The sequence below is a fragment of the Bufo bufo genome, chromosome 3 (assembly GCF_905171765.1).
Source record: "Bufo bufo chromosome 3, aBufBuf1.1, whole genome shotgun sequence".
Taxonomy (NCBI): Eukaryota; Metazoa; Chordata; class Amphibia; order Anura; family Bufonidae; genus Bufo; species Bufo bufo.
The window spans coordinates 650,998,207-651,024,289 of NC_053391.1; the positions used below are offsets into that span (position 1 = coordinate 650,998,207).

At 45.6% G+C, this 26,083-nt stretch overlaps 1 protein-coding gene across 1 annotated transcript in view; it reads left to right on the top strand.

The window, feature by feature from the left end:
- CWF19L2 (CWF19 like cell cycle control factor 2) overlaps positions 1-26,083 on the top strand; it is a 153,954-nt gene that overhangs the window by 52,639 nt on the left and 75,232 nt on the right. The window contains exons 9-10 of the mRNA XM_040426268.1: positions 10,955-11,051; positions 17,855-17,953. Coding sequence (XP_040282202.1) covers positions 10,955-11,051; positions 17,855-17,953 — 196 coding nt within the window. The remainder of the gene's footprint in view (positions 1-10,954; positions 11,052-17,854; positions 17,954-26,083) is intronic.

Here is a 26,083-nt window from a genome sequence, read left to right on the forward strand (position 1 = left end):
GCTACTATGTCAGCCCCAGTTACAGGAGAAATCAATAGTTAAAAAAAAAAAAAAAAATGAAGTTAAATGTCCCCAGAGGGACGCAAAGTGTAAAACCAAAAAAAAGGTTTCACATGTAAAAAAAATAATAATACATTTCCCCAATTAAGTAATTAAAAAAAATGTTAAAAATAGAAAAAATAAATAAAATAGACATATTTGGTATTGCAGCGTCCATGGCTATTATTGTGTTAAAGTGAAATAAAAAAACAAAGTAGACATATTAAGTATTGCCGTGTCCGTAACAACCTGCTCTATAAAAATATCACATGACCTAACCCCTCAGATGAACACTGTAAAAAAATTAAAATAAAAACAGTGCCAAAACAGCAATTTTTTGGTTGCCTTGCCTCACAAAAAACGTGATATAGAGCAATTAAAAATCATATGTGTCCCAAAATAGTACCAATAAAACTGTCACCTTATCCCCTAGTATCCAAAATGGGGTCACTTTTTGGGAGTTTCTACTCTAAGGGTGCATCAGGGCGGCTTCAAATGGGACATGGTGTCTAAAAACCAGTTCAGCATCTGCCTTCCAAAAAACATATGGCGTTCCTTTCCTTCTGCGCCCTGCCGTGTGCCCTTACATCAGTTTACGACCACATGTGAGGTGTTTCTGTAAACCGCAGAATCAGGTTAATAAATATTTTTGTTTGGCTGTTAACCCTCGATGTGTTTAAAATTATTTTTTTATTAAAATGGAAAATCTGCCAAAAAAGTGAAATTTAGAAATTTCATCTCCATTTTCCTTTTAATTCTTGTGGAACACCTAAAGGGTTAACAAAGTTTGTAAAATCAGTTTTGAGTAACTTGAGGGGTGTAGTTTCTACAATGGGGTCATTTATGGCTGGTTTCTATTATGTAAGCCTCACTGACTTTGGAAATTTTTCTTAAAAATTTCAAAAATTGCTTCTAAATTTCTAAACCTTTTAACGTCCTAAAAAATAAATTAAAAAAATTACATTACCAAAATGATGCCCACAGAAAGTAGACATATGGGGAATGTTTAATTAATGAATATTTTATGAGGCATCACTATCTGTCTTAAAAGCAGAGAGATTCATATTTAGAAAACAGTGAATTTTTTTAAAATTTTCGTTAACTTTTTTTTTTTTTTTTTTATAAATAAAGGTAATACATATTGACTCAAACTTACCATTAACATGAAGTACAGTGTGTCACGAGAAAACAATCTCAGAATGGCTTGGATAAGTAAAAGCGTTCGAAAGTTATTACCACATAAAGTGACACTGGTCAGATTTGCAAAATTCGGCCTGGTCAGGAAGGGGGCAAATGGTCCGGTCTGGAAGTGGTTAACGGCCATTAGACGGGTGCAGGAAGAGAGACGGCAAATTATGCCCCATGAGGCCATCCCTTAAGGTATATGCACACGGTGTATTATGCGCTGAATTTCCTGCAGCGTGCCGGCTATGTAGATGACATTCTCTCATGTACACGGGGTGGAATTAAGCAGCAATGTGAATTTTGAAATCCGCAGCATTTAAATCGTTTTATCCAATACGCAAAATCTGCAAATAAGACTTCAGTCTTCCCACGTATTGTGTTAAGATGAACGCGTCGCACTCGCCTCTGTTAAGACGACGCGTCCTATTTATTTCTTATCTGGATATATTTTTATCTAACCACATTTTATTTCTATCGTTGTTTGGAATAATTTCGGTACAAAGTGCTTCTATTAATCCATGCTTTCTAGCGTGCGGCAGAGGTCAGCCATGTTCGGAATTGGTTAAGAAAACAGCATAAAAGAGGAGTGGAGCTGAAAGCTTTCCTAATTGATAACCACCCGCTGCTTCCGCTGGTTTTGCAAGCCCAAATCTCAGAAACCGACAGCGAGGAAATATATTTTTTAGTCTCCCTATCAAACCGCGTGGCTTCTCTGCTTTCTAGATTCCTGCGGCTCGGCAGAGCAGATCTATTAGGTTTTTATCTTTTCTTCTCCATGTGTGCCCGGCATACACAGCTAGACCGCTCCTCTGATATTAGTGGCGGAGAGACACCGTGTAATGGGAAGTCGTCTCCTCTCCATCCCGGTAATGAACTTCTGCCAGAACCCATGAGCCACCGTTAAATGTTTCATGTACATTGTATGGATACACACAGTCCACGTTAAGGACTAGTTCTAAAAAATATAGTTTGCATCTTTTCCGTATGTTTATAGCATATGCTGACGTTTAAAGGGTTTCTGTCACCTGAAAAATGGGTATTAAGCTGGCGGACATTAGCGCTGTGCTAATGTCAGCTGAACATAACTATATTAGTGCCATCTCACTGCCTGCCCCCGTTATTGAGAAAAACTAACTTTTATAATATGCTAATTAGCCTCTAGGAGGGGGGGGGGCATTGCTCCTGCTCCTAGAGGCTCCGTTCTCCCACCTCTGGCCACGTCCTGCTACATTAGATTGACAGGGCCAGGCAGCATTGGTCTTCTGCCTCCGGCCCTGTCTGCAGTGTAAATCCTGTGCCTTTCAGTAGCGGCGGCGGCCGTCCCTCCTTTCGGTAGCGGCGGCGGCCATCCCTCCTTTCGGTAGCGGCGGCGGCCGTCCCTCCTTTCGGTAGCGGCGGCGGCCGCCCCTCCTTTCAGTAGCGGCGGCGGCCGTCCCTCCTTTCAGTAGCGGCGGCGGCCGTCCCTCCTTTCAGTAGCGGCGGCGGCCGTCCCTCCTTTCAGTAGCGGCGGCGGCCGTCCCTCCTTTCAGTAGCGGCGGCGGCCGTCCCTCCTTTCAGTAGCGGCGGCGGCCGTCCCTCCTTTCAGTAGCGGCGGCGGCCGTCCCTCCTTTCAGTAGCGGCGGCGGCCGTCCCTCCTTTCAGTAGCGGCGGCGGCCGTCCCTCCTTTCAGTAGCGGCGGCGGCCGTCCCTCCTTACAGTCCTGTATTACATAACGCACAAGTTGATCTTTTTATCTTAGACCTGTACAAGAGGACATCCTCTACATCTAAAACAAAGAAGGTGTCATCGTCAACACAGAAGAGGATTCTTTACTGTAAGTAATTACAAGTTCAAAAGGGTGTATTTCTGGAGTATTCTATTTCAGCTTATAGTTACTAGATTAATGGAGAAGGGTTGTCGCTCCAGGAAGTTATTCCTTCCTTCCTTGTTTGGAGTCGGGAAGGAATTTTTCTTTTTTAATATGGGGCAATTGGCTCCTGCCTCATGGGGCCTTCCTCTGGATCAACATAGTAGAATTAAAGGGTTGGACCTGATGGACCTGTAAGTTGACCCGACAACCAGGTTCTGCACCCTTTTATTCAAAGGCCTACAGAGACGAGTTACAGCAACCAGTTACGGTGACTTCTTAACGATGCCTAGGGGGTGGTGGGTACTGGGGGATTGATAGGCTCGGATGAGTGTTGCTTTGACTACTTTCGACCTGTGCGACTACTGGATACGTTTGGAGCTTGACCTCTGTGGTGCCCAAAGTCAGGCTCTCTCATCCTCCAGGCTGTAGATTTGTTTGAATATCTCATTCATATTGATAAGGTTTGCAGAAATCCATGCACAAGCTGTGAAAACCCTTTGAGAATTTTAGCAAATTCAAGAAACAAGTCCCTCGATTCGTCCAAGCTTGCCATAATGGAGAATCAAGCCTTCTTAGTACCACAAGTACCCCAGTCCGATTGTGGTCTTGTATCGCTATATAGGCCCAGATACCGCCGCCTGTCACTTGATGCATCCTAGGTGCGGTAATATGCGGTCGGCGCTATATCTTCTCACCTCCCGTGTGACTGCATTAGAGATTTTCTCATGACACAGCAGTCAGGTGGGATCCGGAAAATGTAAGAGCCGCATTGTTATGGAGCCTCCGCTATGTGAACCGTCACGGCTGGTATTAAACAATGGCAGGAAATCAATGGAGTTTGACAGCTGGAAGTTCATTGTGACCCGATGTAAAATCTGAGTTAATCCCCTCTCTGATCTATAGGATATTTCGCCCTGTATGGCGCTGTAGTCACTATTCTGGCTTGATTCTATATGCACTGGATAATGTGCGGTATGGTGAGGAGCGAGAGCACCTTCGTTGGCAGGAGGTTGAGGTGGAATTACTTTTTTATGTGTGGCGGCCATGGCATCATCTGGCAATAATCCAGAAAATCTGATGGTCCAGCAATTTTTCCAGCACAGAACTGCAATATAATGTGTAATTTCTCTGAAGACTGAACCAACCAGTGAGGGATCTGTTGCTTTCCTCCTTGAAGGTTGACTATACTTCTGCACTCTCATATATGGTATTGGACCGTCTGCTATGTTTGGACTGATCCTAAGAATGAAGAGTCTGCAGCGCTTATTTTGGGGCTTATTTACTTGACTGGAGCTGTGGTGCAGTTCCCTCCTCGCACAGCAGGTGGCAGGGAGGAACAATAAAGAGGATGCACAATGCTAAACTTGTGCCCCTTCATTCTCCAACGTCTGGAGTCCTCACGGATTCTGAGCATGAAGGGTTTGAGGCACTTATTTAGCCCTGTGTGCCCTTCTAAGTCTTCCCTGCATAGAGTCGCTCCTGGTCCCCCGAATGTGCAGGGAACCACACCTAGCCCCATTCACTTCCATGGCGCTGTAGTTCCCTGCGCAGTGGATGGCTGGGACTCTGCTTGATAAACAATAAGGGGATGTAGTGCTAAAGCAGCGCTGCAGCCCCACCTTCTCTGACCTCTGGGACCCCCACCAATCGTAAAGTTATTTTAGCAATATCCTTTACTTTACAACATGAGAGTATTCCTTTAAGTTGGCTGATGCCCCCATTGGTGTGGGCTTCTTGGGTTATCTTGAGGTACACAAAAGAACCTGACGGCAAACGTCTATCTGTAAAGGCGCATTTACACGGGCACATCATCGAGAACGAATGTACCTGCGAGCGGTCATCCACGACAATCTGGCCATGTAAATGTGGTTACTCGAACAAGCGTTGGGTGATCCTGTCGTTCGCGAGGGCACCACCGATCGTAGCTTCTGGGCAGCAGATTGTGCTGTCTAAACGGTGATCTGCTTCTCAGAAACCATGATTCTGTATAAGGACGAGGGATCGCTATTGCATGTAAACGCGCGGTCTCCTTCACTGAACACGCAACCGTCTGTCGGGAAGGAACGCTTCCTTCCCGACAATCAGCCGCTCAGTCGGCCCTTGTAAATCCATTCACAGGCTGATTGAGCAAGCGATTGTCGGAAGGGAAGCGTTCCCTCCCGGCAATCACCTGCTCTCTATCGGAGGAGACCGCTGCTATTACCTGCAGTGATCTCCTCCGCAGCATGGGGAGGAGTGATCACTATGCCGTCACTTGTCCCTATACTGTATAGTCGTTTGCCACGGCAGATTGTTATTAGACAGTATGATCTGCCGCCGGCAAACAAGGATTTTTAAGCATGCAGCATTACACTGCAAGATGATCACGGACGAGCGTTCATACGAATGCTCATTAGCAATAATCAGCCGAAAAATCAGCAGGTGTAATACAGCCTTTATTTGGGGTTTTACATAGTGCAGGAAGATTCCTTTAATCTGGCATCACTTCCCTTAATATGATACCAGACTATTAGGCAGTCTACATCACCAGTGACATTCATATAAATGGTAGGGGGGCCAGGGCTTTCGCTGTCCTCAAGCAGCACGTCAGCGCAGAGGCTCAGTGGTTATGTGCCACTCAGCGCAGAAGCCAGTAAATGGCTGCAGTGGTCCACCAGATAGGACGTCATCACTCCCAGTCCGTCAGGGACCAGAAGCATCTGTGGTGGTAGCCTCGGAGCTGTAACAGAGTGGCTTTGAAAACGCAAGTGCGTTATTTTCTTTTCCGCAGTTTTCTGGCATTCACTCATATATTTGGTCCCTGTACTAATCAAATTTGCCAAAAGTGCTCCTTTACCCAAAAAACCCCCCCACCTACTATAACTGTCCTCGAGTGCATTGCGCAAATTTCTCAGCAAGTTCTGCATGTGTTACATGTGGATTCACTGGAGATTTGACCCATGTGCATTGAAGGGGTAAAAATCTGCGAGAAATCCACACAATAGGCCTCATGCACACGACCGTATCCGTTTTGTGGTCCGCAAATCATGTATACCGGTTGCGTTCATTCCGCAGTTTTTCTGTGTTAATTCCGTCCCTCCCTATGTTAAAAATGCCTATTCCACAATGTGGACAAGAATAGGACATGTTCCATTTTTTTGTTGCGGAACGGACATATGGATCCGGACAGCAATTCAGCGCAGAGGCTCAGTGGTTATTTGCCACCCTGGGACACATCAGCGCGGAGGCCAGCGAATGGCTGCAGTGGTTCGCCAGAGAGGATGTCATCACTCCCAGTCCATTGGGAACCATTTATTTGCTGTGAATTTCTGGTCCGAATATTTGCAGCGTGTGGATTCAGCCTAAGTGGTTCTTATAACGCCGTCTACTGATATTCTGCTGTGAAGACTAATACCAGGATGTCACTGGATCTGATGGGTGCAGTAGTTTGCACCCCCCTCCATCTGCCCGAAATGCCTGAATGGATCCCAGCCCTATGCAGACAGAACCATGCTCCTGTACCGTGGGTCATTAGAAATCTGCTCAGTCATGTAACAGGGGGTGGGGGCGCTATAAATCAGCGTTCTCGGTGGCACCTCTTGGTTAATAATTTGCTATTAGCCGCGCCATTATTTAGCTAATAATGCTCATTTAGGCGGCTCGCCGGCCGCACATAGTCCCAGGAGGACGTCTCACATACAGATTTATTACACTAATTTGTTTGCAGCATCTTGCAGTATTCTTACACGCTCCTTCTGACGAGTTGTTCTTTTGCCAGAATATCATCTCTACTGCAAGAATGACTGCTCGATATTAGATTTCTATCATGACAGATCACGTCATGGGTCTCGAGATAACCTATGGCGGCATAGAGAGTTCTAGATGTCATGGGAATGGGGGTGACCTTCTCAAAGGGCATCTGTCAGCAGTTTTGTACCTATGACACCGGCTGACCTGTTTACATGTGCACTTGGCAGCCGAAGACATCTGTGTTGGCCCCATGTTCATATGTGTCCTCATTGCTGAGAAAAATGGTGTTTTATTATATGCAAATGAGCCTCTAGGAGCAACGGGGGCGTTACCATTACACTTAGAGGCTCTGCTCTCTCTGCAACTGCCGCACTCTCTGCACTTTGACAGGACCAAGCAATAAAAACATCATTACACCTGACCCTGTCAATCAAACTGCAGAGAGAGCAGAGCCTCTAGGTGTAATGGTAACGCCCCCGTTGCTCCTAGAGGCTCATTTGCATATAATAAAACATCATTTTTCTCAGCAATGTGGGCACATGTGAACATGGGACCAGCACAGATGTCTTCAGCTGCCAAGCGCACATGTAACAGGTCAGCCAGTGTCAGAGGTACAAAACTGCTGACAGATGCCCTTTTAAAGGGAAGGTTATGAACATCCACAGTCGAATGGACAGTGGACCCCGAGCAGAATCCTGACTGTAACCCACCCCGATCTGTACCCTAACCTGAACTTAAAACCATTCGTCACATATATATTTTTTACCTATTTAAAACGAGCTACCAATAAATATTCTTATATCCTAATCTTTTTTTTATTTCCATGATTGTTGGACATTAAATTTTTTATTTTGTGCACAACTATGGGGGCCCGGGGCCGCCATCTTGCCTGAGCTGCAGTTACCAGCATTCAGAGAGAAGCTTTCCAGCAGCCACATGGGCCTGAGGGCACAATAGATAGGAAATGTTCATTGACTTCTATGGGAGAGTTTTGTGGGCGTGCTCTGTGACCTCTGCGGAGGTCATTGTGCAGGGCGCAGAATAGATAAGCTGTAATATCACCTATTGTGAACGGCGGAACCCTTGGTATTTATATAGAGTGGTGTTACTTGTAATCCTAACTGTTATGATAATGACATGACTCCTGAGAAATGGTCTCTACAGAACAGGTCATTAGGTTTGGGGGTCAATTTGAAAACTGAAAGGACATGAAAAATTCTGACTTGTGCCACAGACATAAGGTCCCTTGTGACTTAATTTGTTATAGGGAACAGGTATGTTTAATGCAATTTTACCACAAGTAAAAAATAAATAAATATTGCATTCTAGCCTTAAAGAGTACTCCAGGACAGGCTCTCAATATCTGAGGGGAGTTTGACACTCCGCACCCCCTCTAATCGGCTGTTTTGTGGTATCTTCTGTGGCGGAAGTCAACATTGGAACTAGCCAGCTCTGTCTTTTTTGTAGTGATTGGTTACTGGAGGCGCTGGAGCTACTGTAGAACAGCTCATCGTTGGGGGTGTTCGGTGTCAGACCCCCGCCGATCTGATATTGGTGGCCTATCCTGAGGGTTAGTGTTTCAGTAGTAAAATCCCCTTTAAGTAAACCGCAGCCTTTAAGAAATGCAGACAAGTGCTCTCATTGTGAAGGACCATGTGTATTGACATGCTCCGTAGTGTAATATGATCATTATATAATTGCTGTGTGATCCTTGATTCCTTATAACGCTTACCCACTTTTTTTGGTCGCTTTTATACTCTCTTTTATGTAATGCGTTTATATTTCATATTTCAGGTTCATTTGATGTGGAACACGTTTATCTAGACAATCTTGCATGCGTTGCGTCGCTTATTTTTTATAGCATAGGAAATTATTATTATTATTATTTATTATTTATTATTAAGGCGCCATTCATTCCATAGCGCTGTACATATGATAAGCGGTGCACATACATAATACAGACAATTGCACTAATCATAAACAAGACGAGTTACAGACTGGTACAGAAGGAGAGAGGGCCCTGCCCGTGAGGGCTTACAATCTACATGGTATGGGAGAAGGACACAGTAGGTGCGGGTGAAGTTGGTCATGGCGGTATCGCAGCAGGGTCACTGGTTGTAGGCTTGTCTGAAGAGATGGGTTTTCAGGTTTCTTTTGAAGGATTCCACTGTAGGTGAGAGTCTGATATGTTGGGGTAGCGAGTTCCAGAGAATGGGGGATGCACGGGAGAAATCCTGGAGGCGATTGTGGGAAGAGGAGAGGAGAGAAGGAGGTCTTGTGAGGATCGGAGAGTGCGTGTGGGGGTGTATCGGGAAAGGAGCTCAGAGATGTAGGTTGGTGACAGGTTATGGACGGCCTTGTATGTGTTTGTTAGTACTTTGAAGTAAATTCGCTGGGCAATGGGGAGCCAGTGAAGGGATTGGCAGAGGGGAGAGGCAGAGGAGTAATAGGGTGAGAGGTGGATTAGATATCGTTATAGATATCGCCAAAGCCAAGGGTGCGCAAGCTCCACACCTTATGGCTGAGGCGACGTAAAGATTGGAGATTGTGTAGATGAATGTGTTCAACATCGGCGGAACATGGAGAATGAGACAGAAACAGGTGGGAGGGAATTATTGGTGGAGTAACATCTCTGGATACATTCAAGATGAACCAAGCTTATCAAACGACGTGCAGAGTTTTTCTTTTTATAGTTAAAGGGGTTTTTCTGAGACTTTTCTACTGATGACCTATCCGCCGATCAGCTGTTAGAGAAGGCATCAACTCTTTCAGTAGCGCCGCAGCCTTTTCACAGCTTTGCCTAGGCCATGTGATGTCACGTTCATCGGTCTCGTGGCCTAGGAGCAGCTCAGTCCCATAGAACTGAATGGAGCTTAGCGCGGAACCAAGCACAGCCACTATACAATGTAAGGCGCTGTGCTTAGTGAGCTGAGAGAAGGCCGCGGCGAGTGAGCAAGGGTCCCGGGTGTCGGACCCCCACTGAACAGATACTGATGACCTAGCTAGAGGATAGATCATCATTGTAACCATCTAGACAGGTTGTATGGAGGGGTTTAGTAGGGGGAACACAATAATTGACTAATGCTGGGGCCACATGGAGATCTTGATGTGATTTGAGATCGCTGTGTAGCAGTGCAGCCACTCACCTGAATGGGGTCACATCATGACTTGCAAGTTGCCACAGTCACAGCCTCGGAATCGCTAACCATCCAACAGCGCAGAATTTTTTGTAATTCTGGGTTGCGGCAACTTGGAAGTCACCCTGCGTCCCCATTCTCTGTGCACCGAGATCTTGGGTCGCCAGACTGGTGTCAAGGCCAAGATCGCTGTCTACCCCCAGCCTAGAAGATGCATCAGGAGAGCTTTGAAGTCTACCAGGCAGGTTTTACGTTTTTTCTTGTCTTTTAGTTGTGACCTGTATTCTGGGTCTGGCTGCTGATTCTGATTTAACAGGTTCGCGACATCATTTTTAGTAGCAAATACGGTTAAAGGAGCATCGCAGGAGAGGAGCCCAATTTTTCTGCTAAATTTTTATTTTGCAAATTCACAAATTGTGTTGCAATTTTTGCCTGGTGTGAGATGCGATCTTGTTAAATTTAGGTGTGTCATCAGTTGTTTCATTGGATTCTATGGACTCGCAAATATGGCAGCGAGGTGACACAACTTGGTCATACCAGTGTTATGCCCGTGCACCAGTTTTAGGAAAAAGACTTAAAAGGAGATTTATCAAAACTCTTTTCTTTTACACCAGTTTTGATAAATCTCTCCCATAGACCTTCCATCTATTTTAGTGAGATCTCCCATTCTCGCGAGATCTCCACTTCCTATCCCATTGGAACACCCCAAGCCCCTTGGAATGAAGGGGTCATAGTACTGATTTATCTACAGAGAACACTATTGAGGCCCTAGCACAGTAGCCCGATGCACGGAGAACGGGGGCCCAGGCCTACACCACTACAATGGCTTCTACATTCCCAGGATCGGTGAGGGCCCCATAGGTTGGACCACCACCAATGATACATTTCCTAGCAATTTGCCCTCACTTTACAAAATGGGAATAACCCTTTAAGTAAATCTGGGTGATAGCTTCACTGATACATGGTTACCTGGGGGATATAGTTTATGCGCTGACTTCTATATTGTTTAATGCAGACCTGAAACAAGACCACAACCTGTCCAGATACTGAGCGAGGAAGAGATGAACAAGCTCGGGGCCAAGATTGTGAAGGCAGAAATAATGGGGAACACGGTAAGTCTGTTGACCTGTTACCGCTTCAATGGTCGTACTTACTACACTGGATATATCCCTTACATTTAGGCTAGGTTCTGTGGTGTGAAGAGTGTCAGACACCATCCTGGAAACCTGAAAGACCCCATTATTATATTATATTCCATGCGGTTTGTCAGGTGCTGTTGGTTCCTGTCATATGACCGATACAGCGATTCCATTTTTTTTCATTTGTTCTGTTCCTAGACTGGTACAGAAAAATGAATAATGGGACAAATGAATACCAAAAAGGAGATACCGTAATGGTCACAGCTTTCACCACTTAAAAACTTCTTCCTTTATTCCACATTTGTGCTAAAAAAAACGTCATTGCGGTAAAGGACGGGGGGCAAGTGAAAGGCGACGGCCGTTTCTCGCTCATGCGCTTCCTTTTGGCCAAGAGGAAGCGCAGGTGCGCAGAACTACTATCGCCTTTCACTTGCCCCCCGTCCTGTACCACTATGACGTTTATCATAAATTTGGAATAAAGGAAGAAGTTCTAAGTGATGAAAGCCGTGATCTTTATTTCCTTTTTGGCATTTATTTCAGTATTGTCTTTATCACTGAGCACCATACCGCTATTCACATACACTCCGTGTCCAGTTATATACTATGGGAGGTGGTCTGAACTCTGGAGTTGTGCCGTTCATTTACTCTTATGCATAAAGTAGAATAGGTCAAAGATGTGAACCTAGCCTTACATATCAATTGTGCTCTACTATCTAATGTGTTTCTTCTAATGCTACTCGTGTATATGGAGCATACATTACATGGCCAGAAGTATGCAGGCTCCTAAGCACGTCATCCACCCGAGGACAGGCACTGCTGGCGAGGACATGTGACTGATCAGGCCTGGCTTGCACTTGGTCTTCCAGGTGCTTGATGGGGTTTGGATCGGCTTGCACTTGGTCTTCCAGGTGCTTGATGGGGTTTGGATCAGGCCTGGCTTGCACTTGGTCTTCCAGGTGCTTGATGGGGTTTGGATCAGGCCTAGAGTGCACTTGGTCTTCCAGGTGCTTGATGCGGTTTGGATCAGGCCTGGCTTGCACTGTTTTGTGCACAGAGAAAGAAAAGTGTAATTAGCATTCTGTGCTAAAGGCTTTTCCTTAAGGGTCCATTCACACGTCTGTATATGTTTTGTGGATCCGCAAATTGTGAATCCGCAAAACACGGACACCGGCAATGTGCGTTCCGCATTTTGCGTACCGCACATCGCCGGCACTCTCATAGAAAATGCCTTTTCTTGTCCGCAATTGCGGACAAGAATAGGACATGTTCTATTTTTTTGCCGATCCACAAATGCGGATGCGGACAGCACATTCCGGCCCCATGGAAAATGAATGGGTCCGCACCTGTTCCGCAAAATTGCGGAACAGATGCAGACCCATTTTGCGGATGTGTGAATGGACCCTAAAGAATCGCAGTTTAAAAGCAGCTTACTCCACCATGCAGCCCCACTAGGGTCACAGGATATTACTGTGCCCACTAATGGAGTAGGGCTAAAAAACCATCCAACAGTGAACAGATAAATCACAGCAAATCATAACAAATGGGGTCATGGGAGATGGGGGTTCTTTTACTAAGGCCGCTTCAACAGTGATTTCCATCAGTGTTTGGGCTCGTTCACACGAACATGTGAGGCCCGTGCCCGTGCTGTGGACTGCAAATTGCGGTCCGCAATGCACGGGCACCGTCCATTGGGAAGCCCCATGGGGATCGTGGACCCATTCACTTGAATGGGTCCGTGATCCCTCCGTTCCGCAAAAAGATAGAGCATGTTCTATCTTTTTGCGGTGCGGAGGCACGGAACGGAACCCCAGGAAGCACTCTGTAGTGCTTCCGTAGTCTTCCGTTCCGCATCTCCGGATTTGCGGACCCATTGAAGTGAATGGGTCCACATCCGTGATGCGGAATGCACACGGAACGGTGCCCGTGTATTGCGGATCCGCAAATGCGCTCCGCAATACGGCAACGGGAAGCACACGTTCATGTAAACGAGCCCTTTGTTAGGCAAAACCAGGTGCGGAGCTACACAGAGATAATGTATAAGGGAAAGATTTCCTCTTGTTCTGTGTTTAACCTGCACCTGTTTTGGACTCACAATCCCTGATGGAAACCACTGACCAAACACTGACTGTGTGAAAGCGGCCTAAGGCTACACTCGCACAAGCTGTGGGCCACAAATCACGGATTCATCCACAAAACGGAGAAGACTAGGACATGCTCTAGGAGGACAGCACATGGATGTCATCTGCATTTTTTGCAGCCCTGTAAAAATGAATAGATCCGCATGTGATCTGCAAAAAATCCGGATCGAACATAGACCCATACAGTGACTTCTGTGGACAACAGACTGATATGGACATGTAGATTCTGGCCAAGTACCATACAGATAATCCAAGGGATGAGACTGTATCCAGGAGCAAGGGTCAGGATCAGAGTCAGTCAGGAGTCAATATTCAGATCAATTGGCGCAGAGATGGATGCCAAGAATCGGCATGTACCTGAGACGAGGGATGCAGAAGACACAGGAGAAAAGGACGGGTCTGGTTGCCCACCAGTGACTGGCTGAGACATGGATCTGGATGAGTAATCTGGAGCGAAGGAGGGTTGTCATTTTCTGGGTGGCAGGTGACACAGATAACATCACCATGGACACTAATATGGCTGACAGTGCTACTTCTGTCCCAAAAACTGATGGCTGAGTTTACTGGAGCGAGATTTTGTTCTCAACCTGGGGTTTTCATTCTTGGGTCTACTTTTTTTTGGCTGCTCTCCTAGAGGAGTCGTCATGTTTCATTTTAATACAGTTCCCATGGAAGATCGCCCAGTAATTTCTGACCATGTGGGCAGGATGGCTGCAGATATTAATTCCGTCAGATGCCGTTTGTCCTGAGCCTCTGCACTTTTATTAATGTTGTTATTTCCAGCAGTAATAAAAGCTCACCAGGGTACGGTATAAACTAATAACGCGTGCTACGGTATTCGCACATCACTGCAAAATGAGTCGCTTCATTATATAACAAACTTGGCAGTAACGAGTAGATCTGTTCCTGTGTTATTGCAGAATATCAATTAACTGCCTGGAGATTGATTATTCGACGCACACATTTAAGTGACGTTTTTTTATCACACAGATCCATTACGGCATTCGGGGCGTTGCGTCGGTATCTTGTGCGTGGTTACACTTCCAATGAGTGCGATTGATCGTAAACGTATTTTTGGCATGCTGTTAGGGTTAAAGAGAAACTCCTGAAGACACATGAATTCGTACTCCCTGCGCAAATTATTACAGTGTTTATAAAAAAAAGCTTTATGGAGGAGAACTGTCTGACTTCTGTCTGCTATTTTGCTTGTCGAAACCTCTGCTGCCATGATTTAGCTCTTGATTCCCCATGGTAAGCAGAAGGTAAAGTTCTAAAGAGCTGTCCAGGTTGAGCTGGAGTCTGGAGATCATAGATGCGGAGGCTCCGGAGGGGCTGGAGGCACAGGAGGGGCTGGAGGCACAGGAGGGGCAGCAGCATGTCATGGGCACAACCCACCTGCACAGAGGAGCAGCGATTATTAGTTGGCAGTAGTTTTACTTTTTATACAAAAAAAGGAAGAGGCCTGACAGAGATTCATCTTCTAGGTAATTTATATTGTATACAATCGAGGTAGTAATTAATGCGGCCGTTATTACAGTTCCTATAAAAATTGGACAGTGCCAAGATGCAGGAGTAGAAAATGTCAGTTCATAGTCAGCAGATTTACATTTTAGGGTACTTTCACACTTGCGGCAGAGGATTCTGGCAATACGGACGCAAACTGATGGCATTTGTCAGACGGGTCATGATCCTGATCCGTATGACAAATGCATTGAAATGCCTGATCCCTCTCTCCGATGTCACCCGGAAAAACGGATCCGGCATTCATTTTTTTTCACATTTTTTTTGCGATCTGAGCATGCGCGGACCATAATGCCGGATCTGTTTTGCTGGAACACTCGGGGCCGGATCCGGCATTAATGCGTGTCGATGGGAAAAAATGCCGGAAAGTGTTCCGGAATTTTGGACGGAGATAAACTTGCAGCATGCTGCGATATTATCTCCGTCCTGAACAGTCAAAAAGACTGAACTGAAGACATCCTGATGCATCCTGAACGGATTGCTCTCTATTCAGAATGCATGGGGATAAAACTGATCAGTTTTTTTCCGGTATTGAGCCCCTAGGACGGAACTCAATACCGGAAAAGTTTAACGCTAGTGTGAAGGTACCCTTAGTAGAAAAGCTGGGTAATCTCCCCTGTAGGAGCTGTCCTGACTGGCATACAGGTCATCTAGTACAAGGCAGAATAAAATAAAGATTCCTGTTGGAAAAGACATACTCCCCTGCTCCCCTACGCTCCCTGGCTCCTGGGCTCTCTTGAATGGATTTCTGGTTCCCCTCGTTCAACTTTGAGTGTGGGTTGGGTCACATGCGCCGCTGCCTCAGTGGCGCTGTGTCCCAAAAATACACGTCTCTGCTGTGTCACATGTCACTGCTGAGGCCAGTCTGTGGCTTCATTGGCGCATGTGACTCCATCCATGCAGAAGTCTGGTGAAGAGAGCCTAGGGGTCACAAAACCGTATCGGAGCAGTGGGGAGCAGGTTAGTATGATTATTATTTTTTTTAACAGGTTCTGCTGGCTGGGAGGCACATTAAAAAACAAAACAAAAGGACAACCCCTTTTAAAGGGGTATTCCGGTTGTTTCAAGTTATCCCCTATCCACAGGATGGGGATAACTATTAGATCGGTGGGGGTCCTACCAGTGGGACCCCCACCGACAACAGGGGCCCTGTACTCCCTGCAGCCCCTCTGAAATGAACGGAGCGGCTGGTTGCAATTAGTTTCTATGGGAATTTCGGAGATAGCTGAGCGCAGTCTCAGGAACTCCCATAGAAATGAATGGATCTGCCGTTCTTGTGGTTGGTGGGGGTTCCAGCGGTAGGACCCCCATCAATCTAATAGTTATCCCCTATCCTGTGGATAGGACATAACGTGAAACAACCGAAATGCCCCTTTAAGGTTACTTGGAGTGTTTTACTTCACTTTTATCTGTTGAGTTTAATTAGTTTTTGAAACCATATTTCCAGTGCAGCTTTATTTTGTCTAAAAAGTTTATTTAAGGGGTTTTCTGGGATTTTATATTGATGGCTTATCCTTAGGCTAGATCATCAATATGAGATTGGCGGAGGTCTGACTTCCGGGACCTCCGCCGATCACAGTGCTGACTGAAGCTTCGCTGAGCCCCGCGGCCTTCTTCACAGCTTACTTAGCACTGCGTCCTTCATTGTATAGCGGCTGTGCTTGCAATCACAACTCACATGGATAAGACGGAGCTGTGCCTAGGCCTTGTGACCAATGAACGAAATGTCCCATGACCTAGGAGGAGGCCCAAGTGCCCACGGAGTCCCGGCCTCTTCTAACATCTGATCCAACTCCAGGGACCCCCGCCAATCTCATATTGATGATATATCCTATTAATTTTAAAGAGTATTTTTTTTTTTTTTATTATTTTATATACACATTAGGCTACTTTCACATCTGCGTTTTTAATTCCGCTATTGAGATCCGTCATAGGGTCTCAATAGCGGAAGAAAACGCTTCAGTTTTGTCCCCATTCGTTGTCAATAGGGACAAAACTGAACTGAACGAAACGGAGTGCACCAAAATGCATTCTGTTCCGTTTGGTTGCATCCCCATCGCGGACAAAAAAAACGTTGCTTGCAGAAGCAAGACGGATCCGTCCTGACACACAATGTAAGTCAATGGGGACAAATCCGTTTTCTCTGACACAATAGAAAACCGATCCCTCCCTATTGACTTTCAATGGTTTTAATGACTGATCCGTCATGACTATAGAAGACATAATACAACCGGATCCGCTCATGACGGATGCATGCGGTTGTATTATGGTAACGGAAGCGTTTTTGCAGATCCATGACGGCTTCGCAGAAAACGTTAACGTGAAAGTAGCCTTTCTGAACTTTAGTGTAACTTGCTTCCTGCTTACATTGAAGTATTAGGCTCGGTTTCCAAGTTCAGGATCTTTTATGATCCGTTCCGGGCTTTGTCTTCAAAAACTGCATAAACGGAGGGCACATCCAAAGGAAATACTTCTCTTTCTGAACCCACTGCTTGCTTTGGCTTCAAAAACTGCATCAACAACACTGAATGTGGAAACATTTGACTTCATGCCACTAAAATAAAGAATGTATTGTTTCTATGGCAACAGACTACAATCCCTGTGTAGTCAGGTCCTCCAGTCATGTGGTGGTTCCTTCCATTTGTCCCCTACTTGATGTGAATGTATGTTTAGCATATTATCAAGAAAGAAAGGACAGATAGAAAGAAGTCTGACTGCGCAACCAGACGCTACAGTGGTTGTTGTCTGTTACCATGGAGACACATAGGACTCTATAGAAGTTGTACAAAATATTTTTTATTTTAGATGCATTGAGAAAAAAAAAAGATTGAAAAGGCAGTTAGCTGTCCACTCCTTAACAAGTGATGGACTATCCTCAGGATCAGCTGTCCCGGGGTGCAGTAGATGTTAACTCGACGCAGCGCTGCAGTGACCAGCTCCTGAGGATAGGCCATCACTGGTAAAGGAGAGGACAACCCCTTAGAGACCCTCCTCATCTCCCTGTTCAGAATAGCAGGCCTCTCACAGTAATTATATCATGCTCAGTGAGCAATAAGCATGCCCATCATTTAGCCATCATCTGTGTCTTGTTCTTCAGAGCTGCGTTCTGTCTTACAGGAGCTGGCTGCCAAGCTCAAAGCTCAACTGGAGGAGGCTCATCAGCAAAAGCGAAATCTAGCACAAGACTCTGGGAAGGAGAGGAGAGAAAAACCAGAGGTAACCGCATCAGTCTGCGTATCAGCCCTGTGCCTGTATATTACATCTGTGGGTCGAGTAAAAACTTGGGCAATATATATATATAAAAAAACACTACTGTAAATATCTCTCCTTGAGAAGTCTTCTGTAGCTGGTGTCTCCTGAGTACATGTCCATGAGTTGCATCTCCTTGTGCTCTGATACCAGTTGATTACAGGAAAAGCATTTTTCTTGTGGTGATGACCCCTAACTCATGAAAAACCCTGCAAGCAGAGAAAGGAATCAGATCGCTTTAAAAGGGCTGTCCGCTTTTTTATATTGATGACCTACCCTCAGGATAGGTCATCGATATCAAATCATCGGGGGGGGGTTGTCCGAATCCCAGTGCCTCCGCCGATCAGCTGTTGGTGCAAACGCTGCCTTCTCTTCTCGGTGTACCTCCTCGCCTTCCCAATTGCAGCGGCGAGCAGGTGTAGTTACAAATCGATGACCTGTCCTGAGGATAGCTTATCAATATTGGAAACAGGAAAACCCCTTTAAGCCTTTCAGGACTCAGACAGTTTTGGCAGCGATCTTTTCATTTTTTCTGTGTGTCGCTATTTAATGTTCCATATAATGTATAGTGAAAATTTAAAAAATAAAATAAAATTGTCGGGTGGAACGGAGAAAAATCCACAATTCCGCCACTGTATTTAGCCTTTTTCACTTTTACGGCCATCAGTGTGCGGTAAAAAATTGCACCATAACCTTATTCTGCTGGTTGATGTGGTTACATATTGTATTTTTTTTAAATAGATTTTATGTTTAAAAAAATTTAACACTTTAATTCATAACATTATTTTTTTTATTTTTATTTTTTATTGTCCCTGGCACACCATGACTACATAGTGGTAGGGCTTATCGGGGTCAGAATCCCCCTCCCACTCGATAAACTGATCGGATACCACGGTTAAACTGTCAGGATTGTAGTTGTCTCTAAGGCCCCATTCACACGACCGTGGGAGCACCGTGCCCATGTTGCGGGCTGCAAATCATGGGCACTGTGGCCGCGTGCACTACGCATCGCTGTGTCGACTCATTGACTTCAATGGGTCCGCGATCTTTAAAATGCGGAGAAAGATAGTACATTCTCTGTCTTTAGTGGTGTAGAGGCGCGGACCCGGAAAGGCACGGAAGCCCTTCCACGGGCTTCCAGGTCTGTTCCTCCGCCACAAAAAAGATAGAACATGTCTTATCTTTTGCCGCATCTTGCGGATTGCTGACCCAGTGAAGTCAATCGGTCGCCCCCGTCATGTGGAGTGCCCACGATTTGCGCTCCGCAACACAGGCACGGGAGTCCCACGGTTGTGTGAATGGGGCCTTATCCTGAACGCTGCAAGCGAGTGATAGCTGTCAGGTGGAGCCCCCATACCCTGCACACTTGTCATGTACCATCAGGTTGTGGTATGCACAGGGGTAGTGAAAGCAGAATTGTTATTTAGGCTGTCGCCAGATCATTGTGACAGCCCCCCTCCCATAAATGTCTCTGGCATTCTTCTAATTTCCCAAGTGCTGCTCCCCTGTCACCCGAATTGATCCTGTTTGGAAAGGTGGTGATTCTCAGATGGTTTCTACTACAAAACCCTAATGTAGAAAACTTGCCCATTATGTGGAGTTTCAAACACATGTCCGATATTGAATGGTCCCGTGACTTGCCGAGCAGAATGGGTGTGGGGTTCGTCCCTTGTAATATTTACTTTGAATCTTTTCAGTAACGGCAAATTTTATAATTGGCTCCTTGCATTTGGAGCAGAGTCATTAGGAATCCTGTGTGAGGATCCAGCCAGGCGTAACCACCGGGATTACAATTGATTTTTGCATTATCGTGTTAAATAGAATGAATAATGTGTGCAGTCTTGCCCGGGCTCTATCAGTAGCTGGGCCCCGCTGCTTGCCTGTTCTGCATGGGTTTAGAAAGTGTAGGACTGTAAAGACGGTGGGTGAACTACAAGTCAGAGCAATCTCCTGCAATCTGGTAAAATCCCAATGAGAAACCGAGCCTGGACTTTGGTGATTTTTCCATCCTGTTGTAATGTCTTTGTTTGCAATAACAAAGCCCCTCCTGGTACTGGAAGTCCCCTTCATTTTATCACATCCCATTCATAGAATGGACATGTCCACTTTAATTTAGTTCACATTCATGTTACTCCTCTTGTCGGGTACTTCGTCTTATTCCAAGTGCTAAGTCCTGTCTAAACACCATGCGCACTGCGCAGTTCTCACTTCCAGGAATGCCCGCCGTGTTCCTAGCACTACATACACGTGTGGACGGAGTTGCATCTTACTCCTACTTTCCCAGCCTGAAGAAGGACCATTAGGTCTGAAACGTGGCTAATGGCTATAGGGGTCATTACTAGAGAAAGTTCAGGCAGTATGCTGAAGGTAGGGCTGGCTTGGTGCTCTGGCCCACATCTCATCCTAAGCCCCCTGCTCCATATATTTTTTAGAGCAAATTGGAGGAGGCGGAGGACAGAAAATGGCAGCTATTGATGGTCACCACAGAGGGACAGCTTCTGGGCAGGTATTTTGTGCATGGTATTGCTCACCAACCTGTATTGGCCCCATCTATTTGTGCTGCCCTGCCTTTTGTCAATTTGGACCCACGTACATTGGGGCCACATTTTTTTTTCCAGGGCTACTTTAAGTTCTCAGTCCGCTCCTGATTGCAAGGATGGCAATTCATCTGAATAGCTGCCATATAATACTATATTTCCCCTCTGGATACCGCAGTGCCTGGCTGGCTGCACTTAAAAGTTTATCCCATAATTAATGTAAAAAATGATAATCAGACATCATATAGTATAGGACAACCTCTTTCTAAGGCAGAGTTCACATCAGCGTTCAGCCTTTCCGTTCTCCTGCTCTGTTATAGGAGCCGGAGAATGGAAAGGACGGATTCGGCTCATAACTGAGCCGAACGGAGCCCACGGACCCCATACACTATAATGGGGTCCGTTAGGTTTCTGCTCAGAGGAGGATTTCTGATGGGTGGGTGGCCTCTCCCCACGTTCCAGGCCAGGTCTTGGTTTGGGATATAAAACAGAGGCAGCACTGTCAGGTGGGGTGGATTTTATCATTTTTATTTTTATTTTCTTAAACATTTCAGTGTTTATATTACACATTAAGTGACAAAAAAAAAATCAGTTTCCAGAAAAAAACATCACCTTGATTCTGGTGTTTGTTCACACCAGGCAGTAACGCAGAAGTCCTTGTATAAAGCAGAATCCACATGCTTTCCCACAAACAAGGTAGCAGGCCTTAAAGGGGTTATCACATCTTAGACAATGGGGGCATATCGCTAGGATATGCCCCCATTGTCTGATAGGTGCGGGTCTGACCGCTGGGACCCGCACCTACAAGGAGAGCGGAGCGGAGAAACTTGAGGAGGGCGCACTGCACATGCGCAGCCGCCCTCTATTCATTTCTTTGGAGCCGCCGAAAATAGCCGAGGTCTGGCTCGGCTATTTCCGTCGGCCCCATAGAAATGAATGGGAGCGGTGGCCGCGCGTGTGTGGTGCGCTCCCATTCACTTCAATGAGAGAGACGGGGAGTTGCGCCTGGTGGGGGTCCTCCAGCCACAACTCTCCCCGGCTCCGTTCTCCTTGTAGGTGCGGGTCCCAGAGGTGGGACCTGCACCTATTAGACAATGGAGGCATATCCTAGCGATATGCCCCCATTATCTAAGATGGGATAACCCCTTTTATCCCGGCCCAAACTCCCAGGCCCCAACACAGAGACTGGCAGCGCTCCACTGTCAGAGAGGAGTAATCCACTCCACCTGACAGTGCTGCCTGTGTTTTAAATCCCAAACCAAGACCCGGCCCGGAACGTGCGGAGTAGCCACCCATCCATCACTTTGACTACTCCCAATAAGAGCCGTCACGGGTTAGCTTTGCAGCCAATACTAAAACAGCTGAAGTGCAATCTGCAAAACTGACACTTTGAGAAAAAACGTCTCTTACCTCACTGAGGCCAGGAACCTCGGTGACACGTACCGACCATCAATGACGACCCCTTGTTTCTTCCTACAGCGGACACAAAAGCAGTGCATGCAGGACCTTTGTCTCTGCTTCAAAAATCTTCCTCTGAGCGGAAACCTAACGGACCCCATTATAGTGTATGGGGTCTGTGGGCTCCGTTCGGCTCAGTTAGGTGCCGAATCCGTCCTATAACAGAGCAGGAGAACGGAAAGGCTGAACGCTGATGTGAACTCAGCCTAACAAAGCTAGAACCTGCCCTGTATCTCGCATGGGTCCAGAGATCTCCACATTCACTGCTCAAATTGTTCTGCTAGATTTATTACAAGCTGGCAGCTCAGGTGGCGTGTCCTTTCTGCTGCAGCTAGTTATAGTTGACGGATGGAGCTGAGCATGTGCTTCTATCTCAGTGAGCAGGACAGAAAAATTTGAAAAAGATCAAACAGCAGATAGATTATTATTTTTTTTTTATTACATGCAATGACAAAAGTATTTAAATCCAGGTTCTGGTCAACTATAAAATACTTACCAGATGGTATCGGACACCGGAGAAACTGCATCGGTTCTACCCCTCGGTTTCTGAACTATGTTGGCGATGCCATGGTGCTAGGGGGACTATGACCCATATATGGTGGGATTGTCCGAGGCTTAACCCATTATGGAAAGATGTCTTCAAGCTTTATAATTTTCTATTCCGGGCCTCCATTGCATTTTCCCCTTCCATCGCTCTGCTTTCTATTTTCCCGGGGCGAATCTCACATGTTAAGAAAGGTTCATTGCGGCTCTTTATGCTGGCCATGAGGCAAATTATCCCACGCAATTGGAAGTCAACCGAGAGTTTGAAAAGGATCACTTGGGCCTCTGCACTGGATGAGCTGTTACACAGGGAAGAGATGTATGCCTCTGATCACAACAAGATTCCGGCGTTTCTTAGGAGTTGGGAGCCATGGTCCAGGTTTAGATCATCTATGTCGTTTTCGGTTTGGTTGGCATCTGGGGTTCTCCCTGATTCTCCTCCTTAATAGTACCTAGCTATTCTCTAGATATGACCTATGATTTCTCCCCCCCCCCTCCCCTCCTCTTGTGTGTCACCCTGTCTTCCCCCCTTTTATGTCAAGTTTGTCTAGAATTATTGGCCTATACATCATTTGTTTGAGGCCTTATTAAGCCCTTTAGGGCCTTTGTTTCCTCTGACTTTTTGTCAGCTGACTGTTTGTTATACAGATACAGATACATGCTTATACCTTGTCCTTTATGCTGCACTGCTGTTCATGATTGCATGTCGCAATGTATCTTTGTATGCGGTATGTATACTGCAATTTGGGATGTTCTCTTATGATTGTATTTGATAATAATAATAATAAAATCTTATTGAACCATAAATCCAGGTTCTGGTTTGAAAACTGTAGAATATTTATCGTGGGACAACCCCTTTAACCATTGGCAAAGGCAGATGTTATTATCATTAGCAAAACATCATCGAAGAACATACGTGGCCGGCTTCACACTGCCGTAACATGCTACCATTTAGTGTCTGTATCACGTCTGGATTCCCCTGTTACCCTCTGTTCTACTTGGCCAAACTTAGATCAGCGTTGTCCAGGTTCTGGTTTATTAGCCCTGCGGGGCTGTGGCTCTTATATGGATGTTTTTGGCATCTTACCCGTGGAGGGCCAAATCCGTTGACTCCGTGCAGCCACTAATATATATCACTTCTTGAGAAGTTTGAAGTAGTAACTTCACCTCAAGTACCCTATTCTGAATTTCAAAGTATCTTCTGCCATATAAATGAGTTACAATTTTTTTTTTTTTGTAAATTAGATTCTACCATAATTACCTCGAGGCTTCATCCTGCTAAAGAATTAATGAATCAATTAAACTTGTCTTTCATCTGTAATTTCATTATTTATTAGCGTTTAAAGCATTGTTCTCTCTTGCTTTTTACTTCGAAAAAGTTGATTACAAAGATGAATGCCGCACCAGTTAAAGGGACACTTACCCCAAAAATTGGAAAATAAAAGTACACTTTTCTATTTGTAAGTCTGAGAGAATTTCTTCACCCTCTTTGGCCCAACGAGGTCTCTCCTTTACAAGGTTGGTTGAGGATTGGTTAATGGTAGGGGACTGGACGGAGGGTGGGACTAGCATGTGGAAGCAGATGAGTCCTACACTACACAGGACGGACATACTTTCTAGAGCATGGACGGGGCACAGGGGGGCCTGACGTACCCAAACTCCGTTGCAGACACAGCAGTAGATCACCTCTACACACATTCTTACTGTTCAGCCGCATACTGTAAATGTAGCTGAATAGGAAGACTCTGAAAGACATCTGGTCGGACCTTGAACAGAAGAGCCAGCAGCCAGTCATGGGAGTGAGCGCAGTGGTGACGCTGGGCTAAGTACTGAGCCTCCACAGAAAAGCCCAGAGTACCCCTGTAAGATCTTTGGAGTTCATTTACTATCTGATATACGCCAGTTTTTTCGCCACAGTCTGAGGCTTTTCCCCGCTGTCTGCAGGTCTAAAAAGGGGTCGGGAAAGGGACGGCCCGTCTCATTTATCATTTTCTAGGCCTTTTTTAGGCTGCTTTCAAACCAGCATTTTTGCTGGATCCGTCATGGATCAGCAAAAACGCTTCCGTTCTGATAACACAACTGCCTGCATCCGTTCTGAACGTATCCATTTTTTTTTAAACTCGTTTTATTGAAATATAACAAGTAAGACATGTTACAGATACAAATCAAGCATCATCATGATTAGAAGTATTTTCCATGCATTGAATGAGGTCCATTATACAGATCAGTTACGTTTTATTATTTCTGCACGTGTAAACAGTTATATTTTATGATTTCCATCCAATAAAATGAACGTGACTTTCATTGACGTGTGTCCTTTACTCCATCCTACATTTATCATGCGAGTTAGTCACTAGTATACATATGATGGTTAGTAACGGTCAGTGGCGAGGAGCACCAATTACCCCACACCTTCTGGAATTTTTCAGGACATTTCCTATTTTGGAATAGTAAGGAATCATTTGGTTCACCATGGATTTCCATTGGCTGACTGTGGGTGTTCTGTCCGCCATCCACCTCAGCGCTATCGCTTTTCTAGCAAGAAACAAGGTTTCTCTGAGGAAAATACAAGTATGGTCTGTCCATATCTCATCCTCTATTATTCCCAATATAGGCACATTTTAGGGCACACCATCAACGGCCCTGTGACCATGGTAGAAAGAACATTTATGACCTCCGTCCAAAACTGTTTAATGTAACTACAGTCGCATATCCTACGCCAAAAACTAGCACCAACTTTTGCACATCTGTGGCATCTGCTATGAGATATCCTACCCATTGTATGCAGTCTAGTGGGGGTTAAATAGCTCCTATGCAATATGAACAGCTGTATCAATCTGTTATTGAGTGATGGTGATACTTTTATAGGCGCTTCCAATGCCTCACCCCCCTCCTCGGAAGGAAGTTGGGGAATACACTCCCGCCATCTAGCCTCCGAGTGCAATGGATTCAGGGCCACTCGATTACTCAGAAGATAAGTGTAGAGGGCGGATATAACACCCCTCGGACCCCGAGTGTTGAGTACACCTATCAATGGGTATTTGGAGATAGCTCGCTTGGTGCTATGAAGTTGTGCCTGAAGGGTATGTCTCCATCTGTAGATATCTAAAAAATGTGGACGAGTAATACCATATTTATCCTGCAACTGAGTGAAAGAATAGAACGTCCCATTGTCCTATATATCTTTTAGAGTGAGTATCCCAATTTCCTTCCAGAATGAGGTCCCCTCAAGTGATAGTAAATGGGGAAACATCGGATTGTCCCACAGCTGAACAACATCCGCTAGATACCCGTAATGTCTAAACTTTCCAGACCTGATGTGCCAATGTGTGTATCTGCAGAGCCTGTTTGTGGAATATCTCGATATCCACCAAAATCGGCCACATACTGGTGAGATGTAGATAGTGTTGTAAATAGTATTCGGCATTTGGCAAGGTGGACTGTGACACCCATGCTTTTAAGAATCTTAATTGTCCAGCCAAAAAATATAACTGGAAGTCCGGTAGAGCTGCACCCCCCCTGTTGCCATGTTCTCTGAAGTGTGCCTAGTGCCAGTTTC